This window comes from Gigantopelta aegis, unplaced genomic scaffold (assembly GCF_016097555.1).
Source record: "Gigantopelta aegis isolate Gae_Host unplaced genomic scaffold, Gae_host_genome ctg3368_pilon_pilon:::debris, whole genome shotgun sequence".
In the NCBI taxonomy this organism is placed as follows: Eukaryota; Metazoa; Mollusca; class Gastropoda; order Neomphalida; family Peltospiridae; genus Gigantopelta; species Gigantopelta aegis.
In genome coordinates this window covers 30,564-45,444 of record NW_024533301.1, presented here as the reverse complement: position 1 = coordinate 45,444, position 14,881 = coordinate 30,564, and the positions used below count along the sequence as shown (strand labels likewise).

The 14,881-nt window shown below is 40.1% G+C and overlaps 1 protein-coding gene across 1 annotated transcript in view; it reads right to left on the bottom strand.

The window, feature by feature from the left end:
• Positions 1-694: 694 nt before the first annotated feature.
• LOC121392080 (CD109 antigen-like) overlaps positions 695-14,881 on the bottom strand; it is a gene marked incomplete at its 3' end in the record, with an annotated part of 39,495 nt that continues 25,308 nt past the window's right edge. Inside the window, exons 6-7 of the mRNA XM_041523463.1 lie at positions 3,568-3,638; positions 695-820 (exon numbers count right to left, since the gene is read on the bottom strand). Of these exons, the coding sequence (XP_041379397.1) occupies positions 695-820; positions 3,568-3,638 (197 nt within the window). The remainder of the gene's footprint in view (positions 821-3,567; positions 3,639-14,881) is intronic.

Below are 14,881 nucleotides of genomic sequence, written 5' to 3'. Positions count from 1 at the left end.
AAAATACTGGTTTATTGAAAATACTGGTTTTCAGTTGCTAATATTGCAATTTGTTTATTGAAAATACTGGTTTTCAGTTGCTAATATTGCAATTTGTTTATTGAAAATACTGGTTTTCAGTTGCTAACATTGCAATTTGTTTATTGAAAATACTGGTTTTCAGTTGCTAACATTGCAATTTGTTTAAAGAACATTGAGAACATGCAGTGGTTTGGAGACATTCGTTTTACTGTTTTTATTGTTACTAGTATCTGTTAAAAGCAAATTAAAAAGTGGAGGTTGTATAACCCTCGGATACAGAGTCAAACGGATTTACAAAGTCCACCCACGTGACTATCATATGTCACAAGCTGCATATACATTATATGTTACATTATATACGAGGTAGGACAAATCAGCATATGGTCTTTATTAAATAGCGGCTGTTATACAGAGCTCTCTCTCTCTCTCTCTCTCTCTCTCTCTCTCTCTCTCTCTCTCTCTCTCTCTCTCTCTCTCTCTCTCTCTCTCTCTCTCTCTCTCTCTCTCTCTCTCTCTCTCTCTCTCTCTCTCTCTCTCTCTCTATATATATATATATATATATATATATATATATATACACAATATCACATGGAGTGACAAATCAGTTGTCGTGGAATTCATCTCTAGTATAAATCTTAGAGTTACACGGTGATATAAAATAAATTCCACATACCCCGGCAATGACCTTGACCTTCCAGTCGCCCATGATGGGTTGATCGGTGATCTCTATATAATTCGTGTAAACACCACCAGTTGGCTGAACGTTCGTCCACTGTTTTATCTTGTTTGATTTGCTGTCCTGAAAATTAAAATGCATATTAATTGGTTTATTTTCATTGATACATAGATCCATAATATAATACGCAAAGCCGTTTTAATAGTTTCTGATCGTTATGAACTCTTCTCTTTTGATCTGCACAGCTCTTCGCAAGCATCCTTTTGCACTCAGATCCAATCGACCAAACACAATGCGCTAAATACTGGGGACGGGACGTAGCCTTGTGGTAAAGCGCTCGCATGATGCGCGGTCGGTCTGGGATCGATCCCCGTCGGTGGACCCATTGGGCTATTTCTCATTCCACCCAGTGCACGACGATTGGTATATCAAATGCCGTGGTATGTGCTATCCTGTCTGTGCGTCGGTGCATATAAAAATATCCCTTGCTACTAATGCGAAAATGTAGTGGGTTTCTTCTCTAAGACTATATGTCAAAATTACCAAATGGTTGGCATCCAATAGCAGGTGATTAATAAATCAATGTGCTCTAGTGGTGTTGTTAAACAAAACAAACTAACTAAATACTGGGTAAATATAGATACAACGGCAATGGACGCCGCCATCTTTGCCACTTAGACATGAAAGTGTCTATATACACAGCGACCGTCTATATAACCTCGGCTTAGGACTGGCTATCTACACGGCGGTGATAATATTTTGCAGGGGGAAGGCCAGAGTAAGGTCACCGCACTTAATGTAAACTTTCCGTGCGAAGCACGGGCACACCTTCTAGTAAATAATATCTAGATATGCGTTACCGTACAAATGAGATGTGGTTTGGATGAATATAAGAATCTGTACCTGGTAAAATACACTGACACGTACAAAATGTACTTTTTCCAGTTTTTATTTATTACTATTATTATTGTTTTTTAAAACTTAAAGTGTGACCTGTTGTGTCTATCGTGTACAATTTACAATTAATATCTCCTACAGTAACGTATACACGCTAATCCTCAATGATGTAAACATTTTAATGTACATACTATGCATATTTTTCGCGGCCACATATTATTTACATATACACAGATCGAGTTTCTAGGGATAATGTTATTTTGTGAAGTACACGATGATTGTGCATACTGTGTATTGTAGTTATGACGTACTGTTTATCTTGCACCATGGTTGTAGTTCCATAACTATTCTGACAGACATGCATGAGTACATAAGGCACAGTGGCAGCAAGTAGACATTGGCATCTTGGGGGGGGGGGGGGGGGCTGAGCTGAGATCAGTTTCTAGGGAGTTCGAGGGTATACCTTAAGAGATTTACTACCAATAATATATTTGATTCTGAATTATAAAACCCGTCCCCCATAGTCCCCCCCCGAAACTGCTCCTATTACTAACATCGAAAAAAACTGTCGAATACGATTAGCGATGAAGTTAGACGTGTTAAACTAGTCTTGACTTGCCCCAGTCCTCCTAAAGACACCTGTGGAAAAACTTATCGCCTTGGAGAGAAGCTGTTGGAGTACCGCGTCGCTATACACACAGTCACGGGAATAGTCCGTGACTTTGGTGTATGGCGAGCGAAGACAGCGAAGACGAAGAGAAGTGGAACGAGGAAGAGGAAAAGAGCGCCCCCACCATGACCAGAACAGCCAGCTCGACGGGAAGCGACTCGCCAACCGACTGAACCGGCTGAACCGACGCGCAGCGAAGGAGCAGACAACGAATGCTATCTCGCGGCCAGGTGCGTCCCCCGTTCCAGCTCGTCAATCCGTCCGCGTCGAGTACGAGACCCCACCCCGGGGGGTGCTGCAAAGCGGAACCGTCTGCCCCCCCCCCCCCCTCCCCCCGCCCCCTCGGCAGACCAACCTGCCAAGACTCGGCCTTCTGCTTCCGCCCGGGACGACTGGAAGCTTGCAGCGGAAAAGAGCAGAGGCCAGTACTCTAAGTACTTGGTCGGCGACGTCACGGACCCCAACGGACTGCCAGGCGGGTTCTACGAGAAGAACTTTAAGGTCTTCCCGGATGGCCACGAGGTCGCCATCCACTCGACGAAGCTACGGGGCGTGGGACAAGTTCTAGTGGTTACGTCGCGCCGGGATGGTCTTTATCGACAAGGGATCCTCCACAGAGAGATGGACAACTACACCGTTCACAGGATTTTAAAGATCATCGCCGGCGCCCAGTACATCCAGTTAGCGAAGTGCTTGCTGACCCACAGCTACAGGAAGCTGGTTCCACTCTTCAATGAGAAGTTTGTCATCTCGTCCCCGTAGCAGCCAACCTTCACCTAGGACACCTTTTTGGGGCACCGGCCGTTTTTCAAAATGTTTTTTTTTTGTAAACAGTCCAACGCACTTTACTTTGGCGCCCGCTCAACCGCTCAAATCACCTTAACACCTTTTAGGCCGAGCAATCAAAAACACATTCTGGTTTTAATTTCTTAGTCCGGACATGTGTAGGATACAGCAGGTTATTCTCATTAGGACTTAGGTCTTTGACCGACTACTAAATTTTTTATTCCAAATTCTGCCCACCTCAAACTTACCTCCACCTGCCTACTGACCCGGACTTAGTCACCGGCGAAAGTCAGAGACTAAGCCCGTGACAGGCGTGCGTGAAGCTTTCGTGGCATATACGCATATAAAAAATTGTACCCGACCCGACCCGCATCAAGTCCATGGTCATCTTTCCAGTAAATTTAGATTTGATATTACTATTGCTAGCATCAAGTCATACTTGCAAAAATTTTAATGGTCATCTTTCCAGTAGATTATAGATTTGATATTACTATTGCAAGCATCAAGTCATACTTACAAATATTTCAATGGTCATCTTTCCAGTATACAGACGAAGATTGGGATAAATACCAAATGTTCGAAAATGAACTGCAAAATAAGAACGAAGACGTAGAAAAAGAATAGGAATGCGTTTGTAATGAATGGATGAATGAGTGAGTGAATGAATGAATGGATAAATGAATGAATAAATGAATGGATTAATGAATGAATGAATGAATGAATGAATGAGTGATTAACGACACACCAGCACGAAAAATATGTGTGTGTTACAACACCTGCGCACATTTGTAAACTACGGTTATTTGGTGTCTAACACGGTTATTCCGACACTTGGTCTAAAAATGTGAGGGGAACCCCGTTACCGCCATATAGGCTACTCCTACTGTAATGCTAGGCCAGACTGTCAACTACCAGCAGGAAGTTGGCCAACTCCACGGTTGATTTGCAATTTCCCCAACTCCCGACTTACAACGGGTGCGTTCAATGGGTTATACAACTAATGAGTTATACGACGAGAATCCGAGTTGTAAGAGCGCTCAAACTAGCAACTGGACAGTCGCAGAAGTCGTGACAGTAAAACGTTGGCAAACTTTCTGCTGGCAGTTGGTAGTCTGAGCATAAAAGGAGCGAAGGATTTCTTTTCCAACTGACATGACCGTATATACAACGGCAGTGATGCATCGGTCGCGGGGTCTAGATTGAGATCGGGGAAAAAACAACAACATAAGCAAAATGTGTCTACCAACGGCGATCATATCAATTTTGTGAGCCAAACTGAATGTACCTCAAGCATGCGGCACTTGTGTCAAACAAATGAATCCATTCGGTGAACCCATTCTCTGATTTTTCTTTTTATTCCGGCCCAATCAGTGCACACGACTAGCATATCAATCATAAGCTATTGGAAAAAGTTAAAGTTTGTTTTGTTTAGCGACACTACTAGAGCACATTGAGTTATTAATAATTAGCTATTAGATGTCAAACATCTCTCTCTCTCTCTCTCTCTCTCTCTCTCTCTCTCTCTCTCTCTCTCTCTCTCTCTCTCTCTCTCTCTCTCTCTCTCTCTCTCTCTCTCCACACAAACCATTAACCACTGTCGCAGACAACCAATTAAGACAGATGGAACGTGTCCCCAGGACCAAGTCAGTGGACAATAATTGAATATAAACACGAAAATGAATGAACACACAGGCTCTCCATCAACTAAATGTGATTTTCGACTTAGAATCAATACGACATGTTGCTAGTTTTACTGAGCGGGCTGTTGTTAACTGTCGTTCACGTTCCGCACTAACCCAGCGAAGTGTGCACTAACTGGGTTATATTATCTCCTGAATTAAATTTAAATTTTTGCGCGTCACGTAGTTCAGTAGTATGTAGTGTTAGCCTGAGGTACGATAGGCTGCAGGATCGATCACTGTCAATGGACTGGTGGTTTTCTCCTTCATCAAACAACGCCAGACGAGTGGCATACCAAAAAAGACTGTGTAATTTCCCGTCTAGGAGAAAATGCATATAAAATATCCCTTGCTTCTTTATATTTAGAAGTAGTTTAATTGGCGGTTGCAAGCTTTTTCTGTTTCCATAGGCATACGGGCTTCCATTTTTTGTGTATGGGGGCAGGCTGATATTTGACCGAATTAAACGAAAATGCCCGAATCTGCATAACAACATTTATTCACATTACCATTACTCCAAAAGGTTATACAGGATTCCGTAATTTGTAAATGATGGTGTTTTTAAGCTGATCTCACACGACAAACTGGGATTGACCGTGAGTCAAATGAAGCGTTATCCGAAACTAGAGAACAAATATAGAAATGTAGTTTCGGTAAACCGGTACTGGTGAGATTGGTTTATTTCGGACATTCGGTACATTAGTACTTTCGGGAAACCGGGTCGACAGCTTTCGCAAAGCAAATACTAAGCAAGAACAAGAATACTGTGTTATACCATACTCATATTTATTCTGGGGGCTTATAATTTAAGTGTATTGAAGTACATGTCGCACTCAGTATTTCAGCCACATGGTGATAATAATATCAAAATCATAACCACCATAGGCATCATAAGCATGCTCATTTGGTCAGCATTCTGTAAATGCCATGGGGCTTTTAATTAAATATGTCACTTGTTTAAGTCACATAGTTGTCTCGTTACTTAGTTGAGATGCAACAGCTCCGCCACGTGGTCGGTGTACTCCATGTCCGTCAGCGTGTTGTTCATCAGCTGGTCCTTCAGTGATCGTAGCCGGGTGTCGATGTTCCTGTACTTCTTCTTGCGAGCCGTAGCTCTCCAGTGACCATCCAGCTGCTTCACCTTCACGGACCGTTCCCTCTTGAGAAGTTGGACCACCTCGAATATGTTTGGGTGACTCGTCTGTGTCAGCTTGTTCAACTTGTGATGCCATCCCTCCAGATGATTGTTCGTGCGATGTCCCTCATTGCCGATGTGGTTCCACATGTACATAGGCCAGAGTCCTTCGGTCCAGGTAGTGGTGACATAGTCCATGACTTGCGTGATCTTCGGACTCTGTGGACTGTCAGCAATGGCACAAGTGGAAGAGCAGCAGCTCGACGGATCACTTTCTTCACTTCTGCATCTTCTTTGTAATCCACTGCCAGGCAAACCTTCTGCGTGCGTCGCCAGATACACTGGGTATAGTAGAAGAAGCATCCACGAAGATGGGCAACTGGAAAAACTGTCCGAACTGTATTGTCGGCGGATCTCTCAAAGTCCAACTGAACGGTTCCAGGAACAAAGTTCAGGCCAAGTAGATGAGCTCTCTCCTGTATGAATTCCAAAGTGCGAACGTACGTCGCTTCCGTCCTGTTGGGCAGCAGACAGAACACCAATGGGAACATGTGACACTGGGACTCTGCATGGAATGTGTAAAGCTGGTCAAATAGCTTCGGCGCCGACGAAAATGTCCCATCTCTGTAAACGACATCAGCCTCGCACAACAACTCCAAATTCTTGTCGGTCATGAATATGAGTATAGGCTCCCCTCTATCCACTCGGTGCAGCGGATCCACTTGTTCTGGAGATCAAGCTCGTGTCGGGTCTGCGGTAGCCGGGGCAATGTCTTGTGTCATTGTCGATACATGATGGTCTTCATGGCAGTGGAAGGCGGTATCTCTTCGAGAAGTCCATCTGGAACAACCTGGTGGTTCCTCCTCAGGTTGGCAATCTTATCATCATATATCTTGAGAATCGGCGTGGTTTCTGTCTTGGCCCGGTTGACAAGTTTGGCCTTAAACACGTCAACAAGCATCGGAAAGGGGTCGGGTGCATGGTTGTTCTGCTGTGCTGGATAATTCTGAAGATTCTTGTTGGCAGTGGTCACGCGAACTGTGCAGTGGGGTACCACGCACTCCCAGTAGGTCTTCTCACCAAGCGACTTATTGGATCTAAATTTGTAGCCCTGAAAGTACAGTTGCTCAGTACCACGTATATTCTCAATGAAGGTCAGACGAACTTGGATATTCGCCATATCGCTATGTCATGGAATGGAATGTATTTTTTGGTCACCATCATCATATATACGGGATATGGTTAATTAAATTAACTCAGAGTCAGTTTAATCCAATTCTAAGATCAAAACATGTGCTAAGACAATATCATCCAAGTGTTTACATCATATAGTTAATAATAATAATAACAATAACAATAGTAATTGGAAGGTTGATCATCGGGGCCTAGTAATTCTGCAATGGAACGCCAAGGGCCTGCGGACCAACGGACCAGAACTTAAAACAAATTTGGAATTAAATAAAGATATAGATGTTATTGCCATTCAGGAGTCCTGGATTACAAATAGTACAGATAAAATTAAAAAAACTAAATTATTTACAGAATATAAAATTACAGGTTTTACTGGACTGTTTTTTACGAATGGCAATACAATTAGGGGTGGGGTAGCTACCTTTGTCAGGAATGGTATGTCCTACTCGCAAATTGAGATCATTAATGCCCATCCAAGTATCGAGGCAGTAGGAGTCTCTATTCATACTAAAACAGGGGATATAAATATATTTAATTATTATATTCATCCATTGGCTTCCGGGAAAAAGTTAACTATAAATATTCTTTTGGCACCCATTGGTAACTGTACAAATAATTTAATTATTTTAGGGGATTTTAATTGTAAAAATAAATTATGGGGTTCAAAAGTTACCAATTTGCAAGGCCGTACTATAGACACTATCATTGAAAAACGAGTTGGCCTGCTTAAATGATGGAAGCCCTACTTTTCTTTCAGACACCTACCATACTTGGTCCTGTTTGGACATTACATTGGTCTCTAGTAACATGGCGGTGGGTTGTGAGTGGGGGGTTCTTGATGACCTGGGCACCGATCATCTACCCATTAAAATTACTTATAATATTTCAAATATATGGATTGATAAAGTTAAGTATAAAAATAAATGGAATTTTAATACAGCAAATTGGTCTAAATTTGGACACCTTCGTGCCAAATTGGATCATGAGCGCATAAAAGATAAAAAATATTGATAAGTTAAATGAAAAGTTAGTGTCTTCAATTATCAATATTGCTAAAGAATCTATACCCATTTATTCTATGAAAAATAATTTTAACCCAGTCCCATGGTGGACTGAGGAATTAACTAAATTTTAAAAAGTAAGAAATAAAGCTCGAAAGCTTTTACAAAAATCTAACACTGAGGACAATATTAAAAATTTTAAGGATGCTAAGTATAAATTAAAACTCAGTATTATTAAAAATAAACAGGCCTCATGGACTTAGTTCTGTGGTTCTCTAAACAAGAACTCAAAGGTTAGCGAGGTATGGTCAAAGATCAAAAGGGTGAAGGGGAAAGCTACTAATAATAAATTTTTACTTAAAAATAATAAGTCCTGCAATCTAGTCAGGACAAGGCAAATTTATTAGGAGCTACTTTTAAAAATAATTCAGCAACTGCTTATTATACTAGTGAATTTCAAACTAGAAAAATTAAAATTGAAAAAGACAGCCCTATCCCCCAACATCCCTGCTCAGAGAAGGATGACCTACCGTATAATGCACCTTTCACATTATAGGAATTGATTAGTGCTTATGGTGGTCGAAAGGCCACAGCTCCTGGCCCAGATAATTTCAGTTATATATTCTTCAAAAATATGCTCACAAGAACACTTAAACTCTTCCTGGAATTATTTAATTTAATATGGAGGGAGGGATGCCTTCCTTTGGAGTGGAAACACGCAGAAGTGTTTGCGCTTCCAAAAATGGGTAAGGACCTCTCCCTCCCTACTATTTACAGGCCCATATCATTAACATCAAGCGTCTGCAAGACCATGGAGTGCATGGTAAATAATCGCCTCATCCACTTTTCGGAGGTAAATAAATCGTTGTCTATTTTCCAAAGTGGTTTTAGAAAGCATCACTCCAGCATAGATCACCTTGTTCGTCTTCAAACCGAGGCAAAAGATGCCTTACGGAATGGACACAAGGTGGGAGGAGTGTTTGTGGATATAGAAAAGGCGTACGACATGGTCTGGCGACGTGGTTTGTTAATAAAAGCTTATCGAATGGGCATTAAAGGAGCGATGTTCACTTTTATTTTAAAATTCTTGGAAGATAGAACATTCGCTGTTAATGTTAATAGTTGTTTTTCCCCCATTCTAACTTTGGAAAATGGTATCCCACAAGGCTCAGTGATAGCGCCCACCGTATTTGCAATATTTATCAATGATTTGGCAGAGGCATCATCACTAGAAATAAAAGTAATAATACTAAACTTAGTATAGGTCTGTTTGCAGACGATACGGCCTTCTGGAGAGTAGGAAAAAGCTATGACCACCTTTTAGAGGATCTCCAGTTGGATGTTAACAATCTAGCACTATGGTCTAGAGCTTGGGGTGTTACCATTTCTAAATCTAAAACTAAAAGTATAATTTTTTTATAAAAAAAGACAATTTAAATCCGTTTGTGATCTAAAACTTAAAATAAATGAGGTTATTATTAACCAGGTGCAATCGGTCAAATTTCTCGGAGTAATCTTTGACCATAATCTTAGTTTTGGAGAACACATAACGGAGGTGACTGGTAACTGCACTATATATATAAATTTACTTAGGGCATTATCAGGCACACCCTGGGGTGCTGATAGAAAAACGCTGCTCATGATCTTTGAGGAATTTATAGTGTCCAGATTGCAGTATGGAGCCCAGGCCTTTGGATGTGCTTCCCAGACTGAGCTGAGAAAACTGGATAGTGTGTATGGTAGGGCTCTCAAGGTAATAGTTGGGGGAACTATCTGCACACCGTATGATAGTGTCTTGGTAGAGCTGGGGGGTAATGCCATTGGCCCTTAGGAGGATCAGGCAGGGGTTGAAATATATTAATAAAATCCGTAGCCTTGTGCCTGATTCTCTAGTTAACAACCTTAAACCTGTTAAAGTAAATATAAACAGAGATAGGGACATATCTATTGTTTCTTATTTAAACAAGTTTGCAAATGACTTAGGGATTGTTGGCCTTCCGCTAAGCAGAATAGAGACATCGGTGGATCTGCCGTTGGTGACCAATGTCCCAAAAGTGCATTACCATATCAGGGAAGAAATTATTAAAACTAATAATCCTAATTTTAAAAATATTATATTTCAAGCAGTGGTTGGAGAAATCTACCCGGATGTGACTCAGGTCTATACAGACGGGTCGAAAGACCCAACCACTGGTAAAACAGGAATGGCCTTTGTTATTAATAATTTTAAATATTTAAGGAAACCGATAGCCATTAGGGCTAGACTATCGGATAACATTTCAGTTTATACATCAGAATTAATGGCGATACTGTATTCCCTGAAATGGATTGAAACATATCATGTTAATAATAGCCCTAATAGATATGTCATCTTCTCTGACAGTCTTAGTGCCCTGCAAGCAATCAATGGAGCCCATAGTATCAGATCGGAAATTATAAATAAAATTTATAAAATATATTTTAATATTGCTGCTCTGGGTATCCAAATCGTTTTGGAATGGGTTCCGGCTCATATTGGAATATCTGATAATGAAGCAGCCGATGCCAACGCTAAAAAGAGTTTGCTGTAACCGGTAATCGGCGTTCCAATAGAACATAATGTTAACGAAATAAATTCCATAGCTGAGCCACACCTGGTGGCTCTGTGGCAAACCGAATGGAACCACAGAGCCAGGGTGTGGCATGCCTACATTAAACCAAAAGCGACCACTCCTGGGCCAGTTTCTTTTAATGTTAAGGTAACTAGAATTATTGCATGACTTAGAATGGGTGTCTCTTCGGCTTTAAATGATGTTAGATTTAAAATTAAAAAAGTTAAGTCACCCAACTGTTTAGTTTGTTATACAATCGAAGATGTTAATCATTTTTTGATAACATGTACTAAACATGACAAAATTAGACTGAAACTGGTTAATTATTTTATTAAAATTAAATTAGAGTTTAATGCTTATAATTTATTAAATCCACCTAAAGAATATAAAAATACAATAGACAGGTTGTTGGTCGCTTTTGTATATCAATCTAAAATAAATATATAATATTATAGGGTTCTCCTGGGGGCGGTTCCTGCCATAGCCTAGGCATTGTTAGATTGGTGCAAATGTGGCAGGCCCGTTCCTTTTGTGGGACCCACAATAAATAATCACTGTTGGTGGGCTGGGTAATAGCACTCATTATTGTTTGCTCCTCACCCCTTCTGGGGTTGGAAGGATGTTACATGCGCCCCTACTGTCCGGTTTTTCGCCCCTTCCGTCTGCAATATCGCGCCTGGCTTGCTGGATTTTTAATTTTAATGTAATGTACCGGTTTAAAAAAAAAAAAAAAAAAAACAAATAAAAAAAAAAAAAACTTTTTTTAAAATTATATTGTATATAAATAATATATTGTATTTTAATTTTTAAATTAATTTATATTGTGGTGTGGGTGTTTGAATGAATCTTTTTTTTTACTTCGGGTTGATGATGGGGTTGCTATCTGGCAGTAACAGCCCCCTCCTCGCCGACCAGATATATTGTATGAAATGCTTTCAATTTTTATTGGGTGTTTATGTTTTAAAATTGATAGGTTTACAAGCGTGCTCTTTTAATTTGTTTTAATTTATTTTATATGTGTTTTAAACTGTATTGAGATAGAGAGAAATGGGACCCTGTGGCGGCTGCTTAACCTCCCTTAATCAACCTCCTACTAAATAATAATAGGGCTAAAATAAAGAGTTTCTGTACTATTTGTATTTTTGAAATGCTCGTTCTAAATTAGCGACACAGTTTTAAATTAAATGGATTATATATTTTATATTAATTATTATTTTTGGAATTGCGCAAATAAAAACTAATTATATAATATCCGTATTCCCCATTGGTTTAATTTCAAAATTGTCCTAAATAATTTATGTCCCGGATTGGGCCCCTGGCCTCCAGAGACCGAATCCGGGGTGGACATGCTCGAAGCCTTAGTGGCATAGGAGCATGGAAAAGTCTTCACACACACACCAATTCTAAGATCAAAACATACGCTAATTAAATATCAAAACATCAGAATCTAAGATAAACAAAATGGGCTCATTAAATATCAAAACATGCGCTGAGAAAATATAATCAAATCCTAAGATCAAAAGATGCGCTACTTAAATGCGCTAAGACAATAATATTATAATCAGATTAACCGCATTAACGGGAGCAGATTCACATGACTGATTGTGCTTGTCGGGAAGTTGGGACAGTGATTTCGGATAGTCGGAACTTTTAAATCCCTGGCATTTCGGAAATCCGGTACTATGTAAAATAGGTTTTTCGAGAAACCTGGCCGACACCCCTCAATTAGGCCCACTGTGGACAAAATAATCAGGTTAGTACTGGCCTAGGTCATGTGGCATTAACGGCGATGGATTCTCAGCGTACTTGCCGGCTATTTGTCCCAGCCATTTTCATCCAGGAGAGAAAAGTGAATAATTGTCCTGACATCCCAGAACTGTGTACAATCAAAGGCTTTTAGACGTGAAGAGCGCCGTAATTGTGGCACATGGTCAAGAGTGTAAGAAAACAAAGCTATTTTTGTCATGTCTGATATATTCTTATGGCATCATACCACCATTCTTCTATGATAGTCTAGGAAATTGGTCTACTTAAAAACATTTATACGAAATAAAGAAATGCCCTTTCAAATATGTCGTTCGTGATTACAAGCACATTGGCGTCTATAGTATTAAAATAAGTGATTCTGTAGTATTATCATTACTAAATAATAATGATTGTTTACGTGATACAGAGCCATTTGTTTAACGGTACTGTGACCTAATGGTAGATAACTACAATGTTTCACGATCAACCCGATTTTATTTTATTTTAGTTTGGCATCACGTTACTGGTACTTACTAAAATAGAAATCACACGGTTTCTATTTGGTCGAAGTCAGTTGGTCGAAATGCCATTTGGTTAAAAAAGAGTGGTGGTTTAAGCTGACAGCCTGGGCCAATATTTTCGAAGCTATCTTAGCGCTACGAAATCGTAAAACCATTGTATGGTGTGACGTCACTACAGCACACGTCATAGTGACGTCATAGCTTACGATGGTTTTACGATTTCGTAGGCTAAGATTGCTTCGAAAATATGGGCCCTGGCATAACCTAATTATATAGAGGCTGGATATTTCTGAATCGGTTGAACGCTCGCCTGAGGTGCTTGCGTCGTGGGATCAAATCACGTCGGTGGATCCATTCAACTGATTATTTGTTTTTTTCTCTCTTTCCAACCAGTGCACCACAACTGGTCAAAAACTGTGGTATGTGTTTAACTGTCTTTTGGAAAGTGCATATAAAAGATCCTTCGCTGCTAATGGAAAAATATAGCTCGGTTTCCTGTGACTACGGGTCATACTCCAAATGTTTGACATCCAATAGCCGATGATTAATTAATCGATGTGCTCTAATATGTCGTTAAACAAAACAAACTTTACTTTACCTTTCTTTGTTTGTTTCTTTCTTTTCTAACTTATTTTCGTGCTTGTATCCATTTAAGATTCAAGCACGCTGTCCTAGGCGCACAACTCAGCTATCTTTCTGTCTGTCCAGGACATTGAGTTAATTGTTTGTAGTTAGTGAGAGAGAAGAGAATGTAGTGATATTACACCACACATTGAGTCGTTAAACTCGATATGGGTGGGAGCCGGTACCGGGCTGAGAACCCTTTACCTTCCAGCCGTAATATGTCCGATGGTTTAACCACGACACCACCGAGGCCGGAACTTTACCTAATTATTTAACTGGCATGTGGCTATTCATGTTTTGAAGAAGGGCTCGTTTGAGTTTAAGTGAATATGCTTCTCGCCTTGAGTATAATCTCGGAGTAAACCCATACAGTAATTTATTCTGACATAAATATATTAATTATAATGGATGCAACAGTGAATGATGATACACACGGGTCAGATTATTACGCCACCTGACGATCTGTACCTGGCAAGTGGAGTAAATGTATATTTTAATGGACAGCCAATGGGTTTTATAGCATTTATTTGAAAAAATGTACATATTTTCTGCGCTTAATAATTTTGCAAAGAGCATAGTGACGGTTTGTTTTGTTTAACGACACCACTATAGCACATTAGTTTATTAATCATCGGCTATTTGACGAAACCCGCTACATGTTTTCATTAGTAGCAAGGAATCTTTTATATGCACCACGCCACAGACAGGATAGTACTTAACACGACAGAATGAGAAATGGATAGGGACAGATGCGTGATTTGCTTTAGTGAGGTGGTGTAACACTGAAACAGACGCATAACGAAAACATTACAACACACTGATTAATCAATTACTTAATAATTATCACAAAGGAAACCTGCTAAAAAAACAATTACAATAGCAGCTTTCAAAAAACACAACTACAATATTCCAAAGTACATTAATATTAATGACATATAGGTAACCTTCAACAGAAAAATCCAGACGACCAAGATATTACCCCCCCCCCCCCCCCCCCCCCCCCTAAAAAATACAAATAAATAAATGCATCCATTGTATTCATCAGATTTTCGGGACACTTTCAATTTCGGATACCAAAGTGTATCCAACGTACCCTTCTGTGAATTCGCACCTGGATCCAGTGGCGTAGCGACGGAGTGGGGGTAGGTGGGGTTACGGGGGTTACGGGGGCGACGCCCCCTAATCAAACCTTTTTTCTTTTCTTTTTTTACTGTATTATTATTATTTTTTAAATCATATATACATGCATAGTATGGGCTGGCTCGTCCACTAGTTAGTCCACCCACCCAATATCTTAGCATGTCGGTTGGCCCCCAATACACCCACCCAATCATATATACATG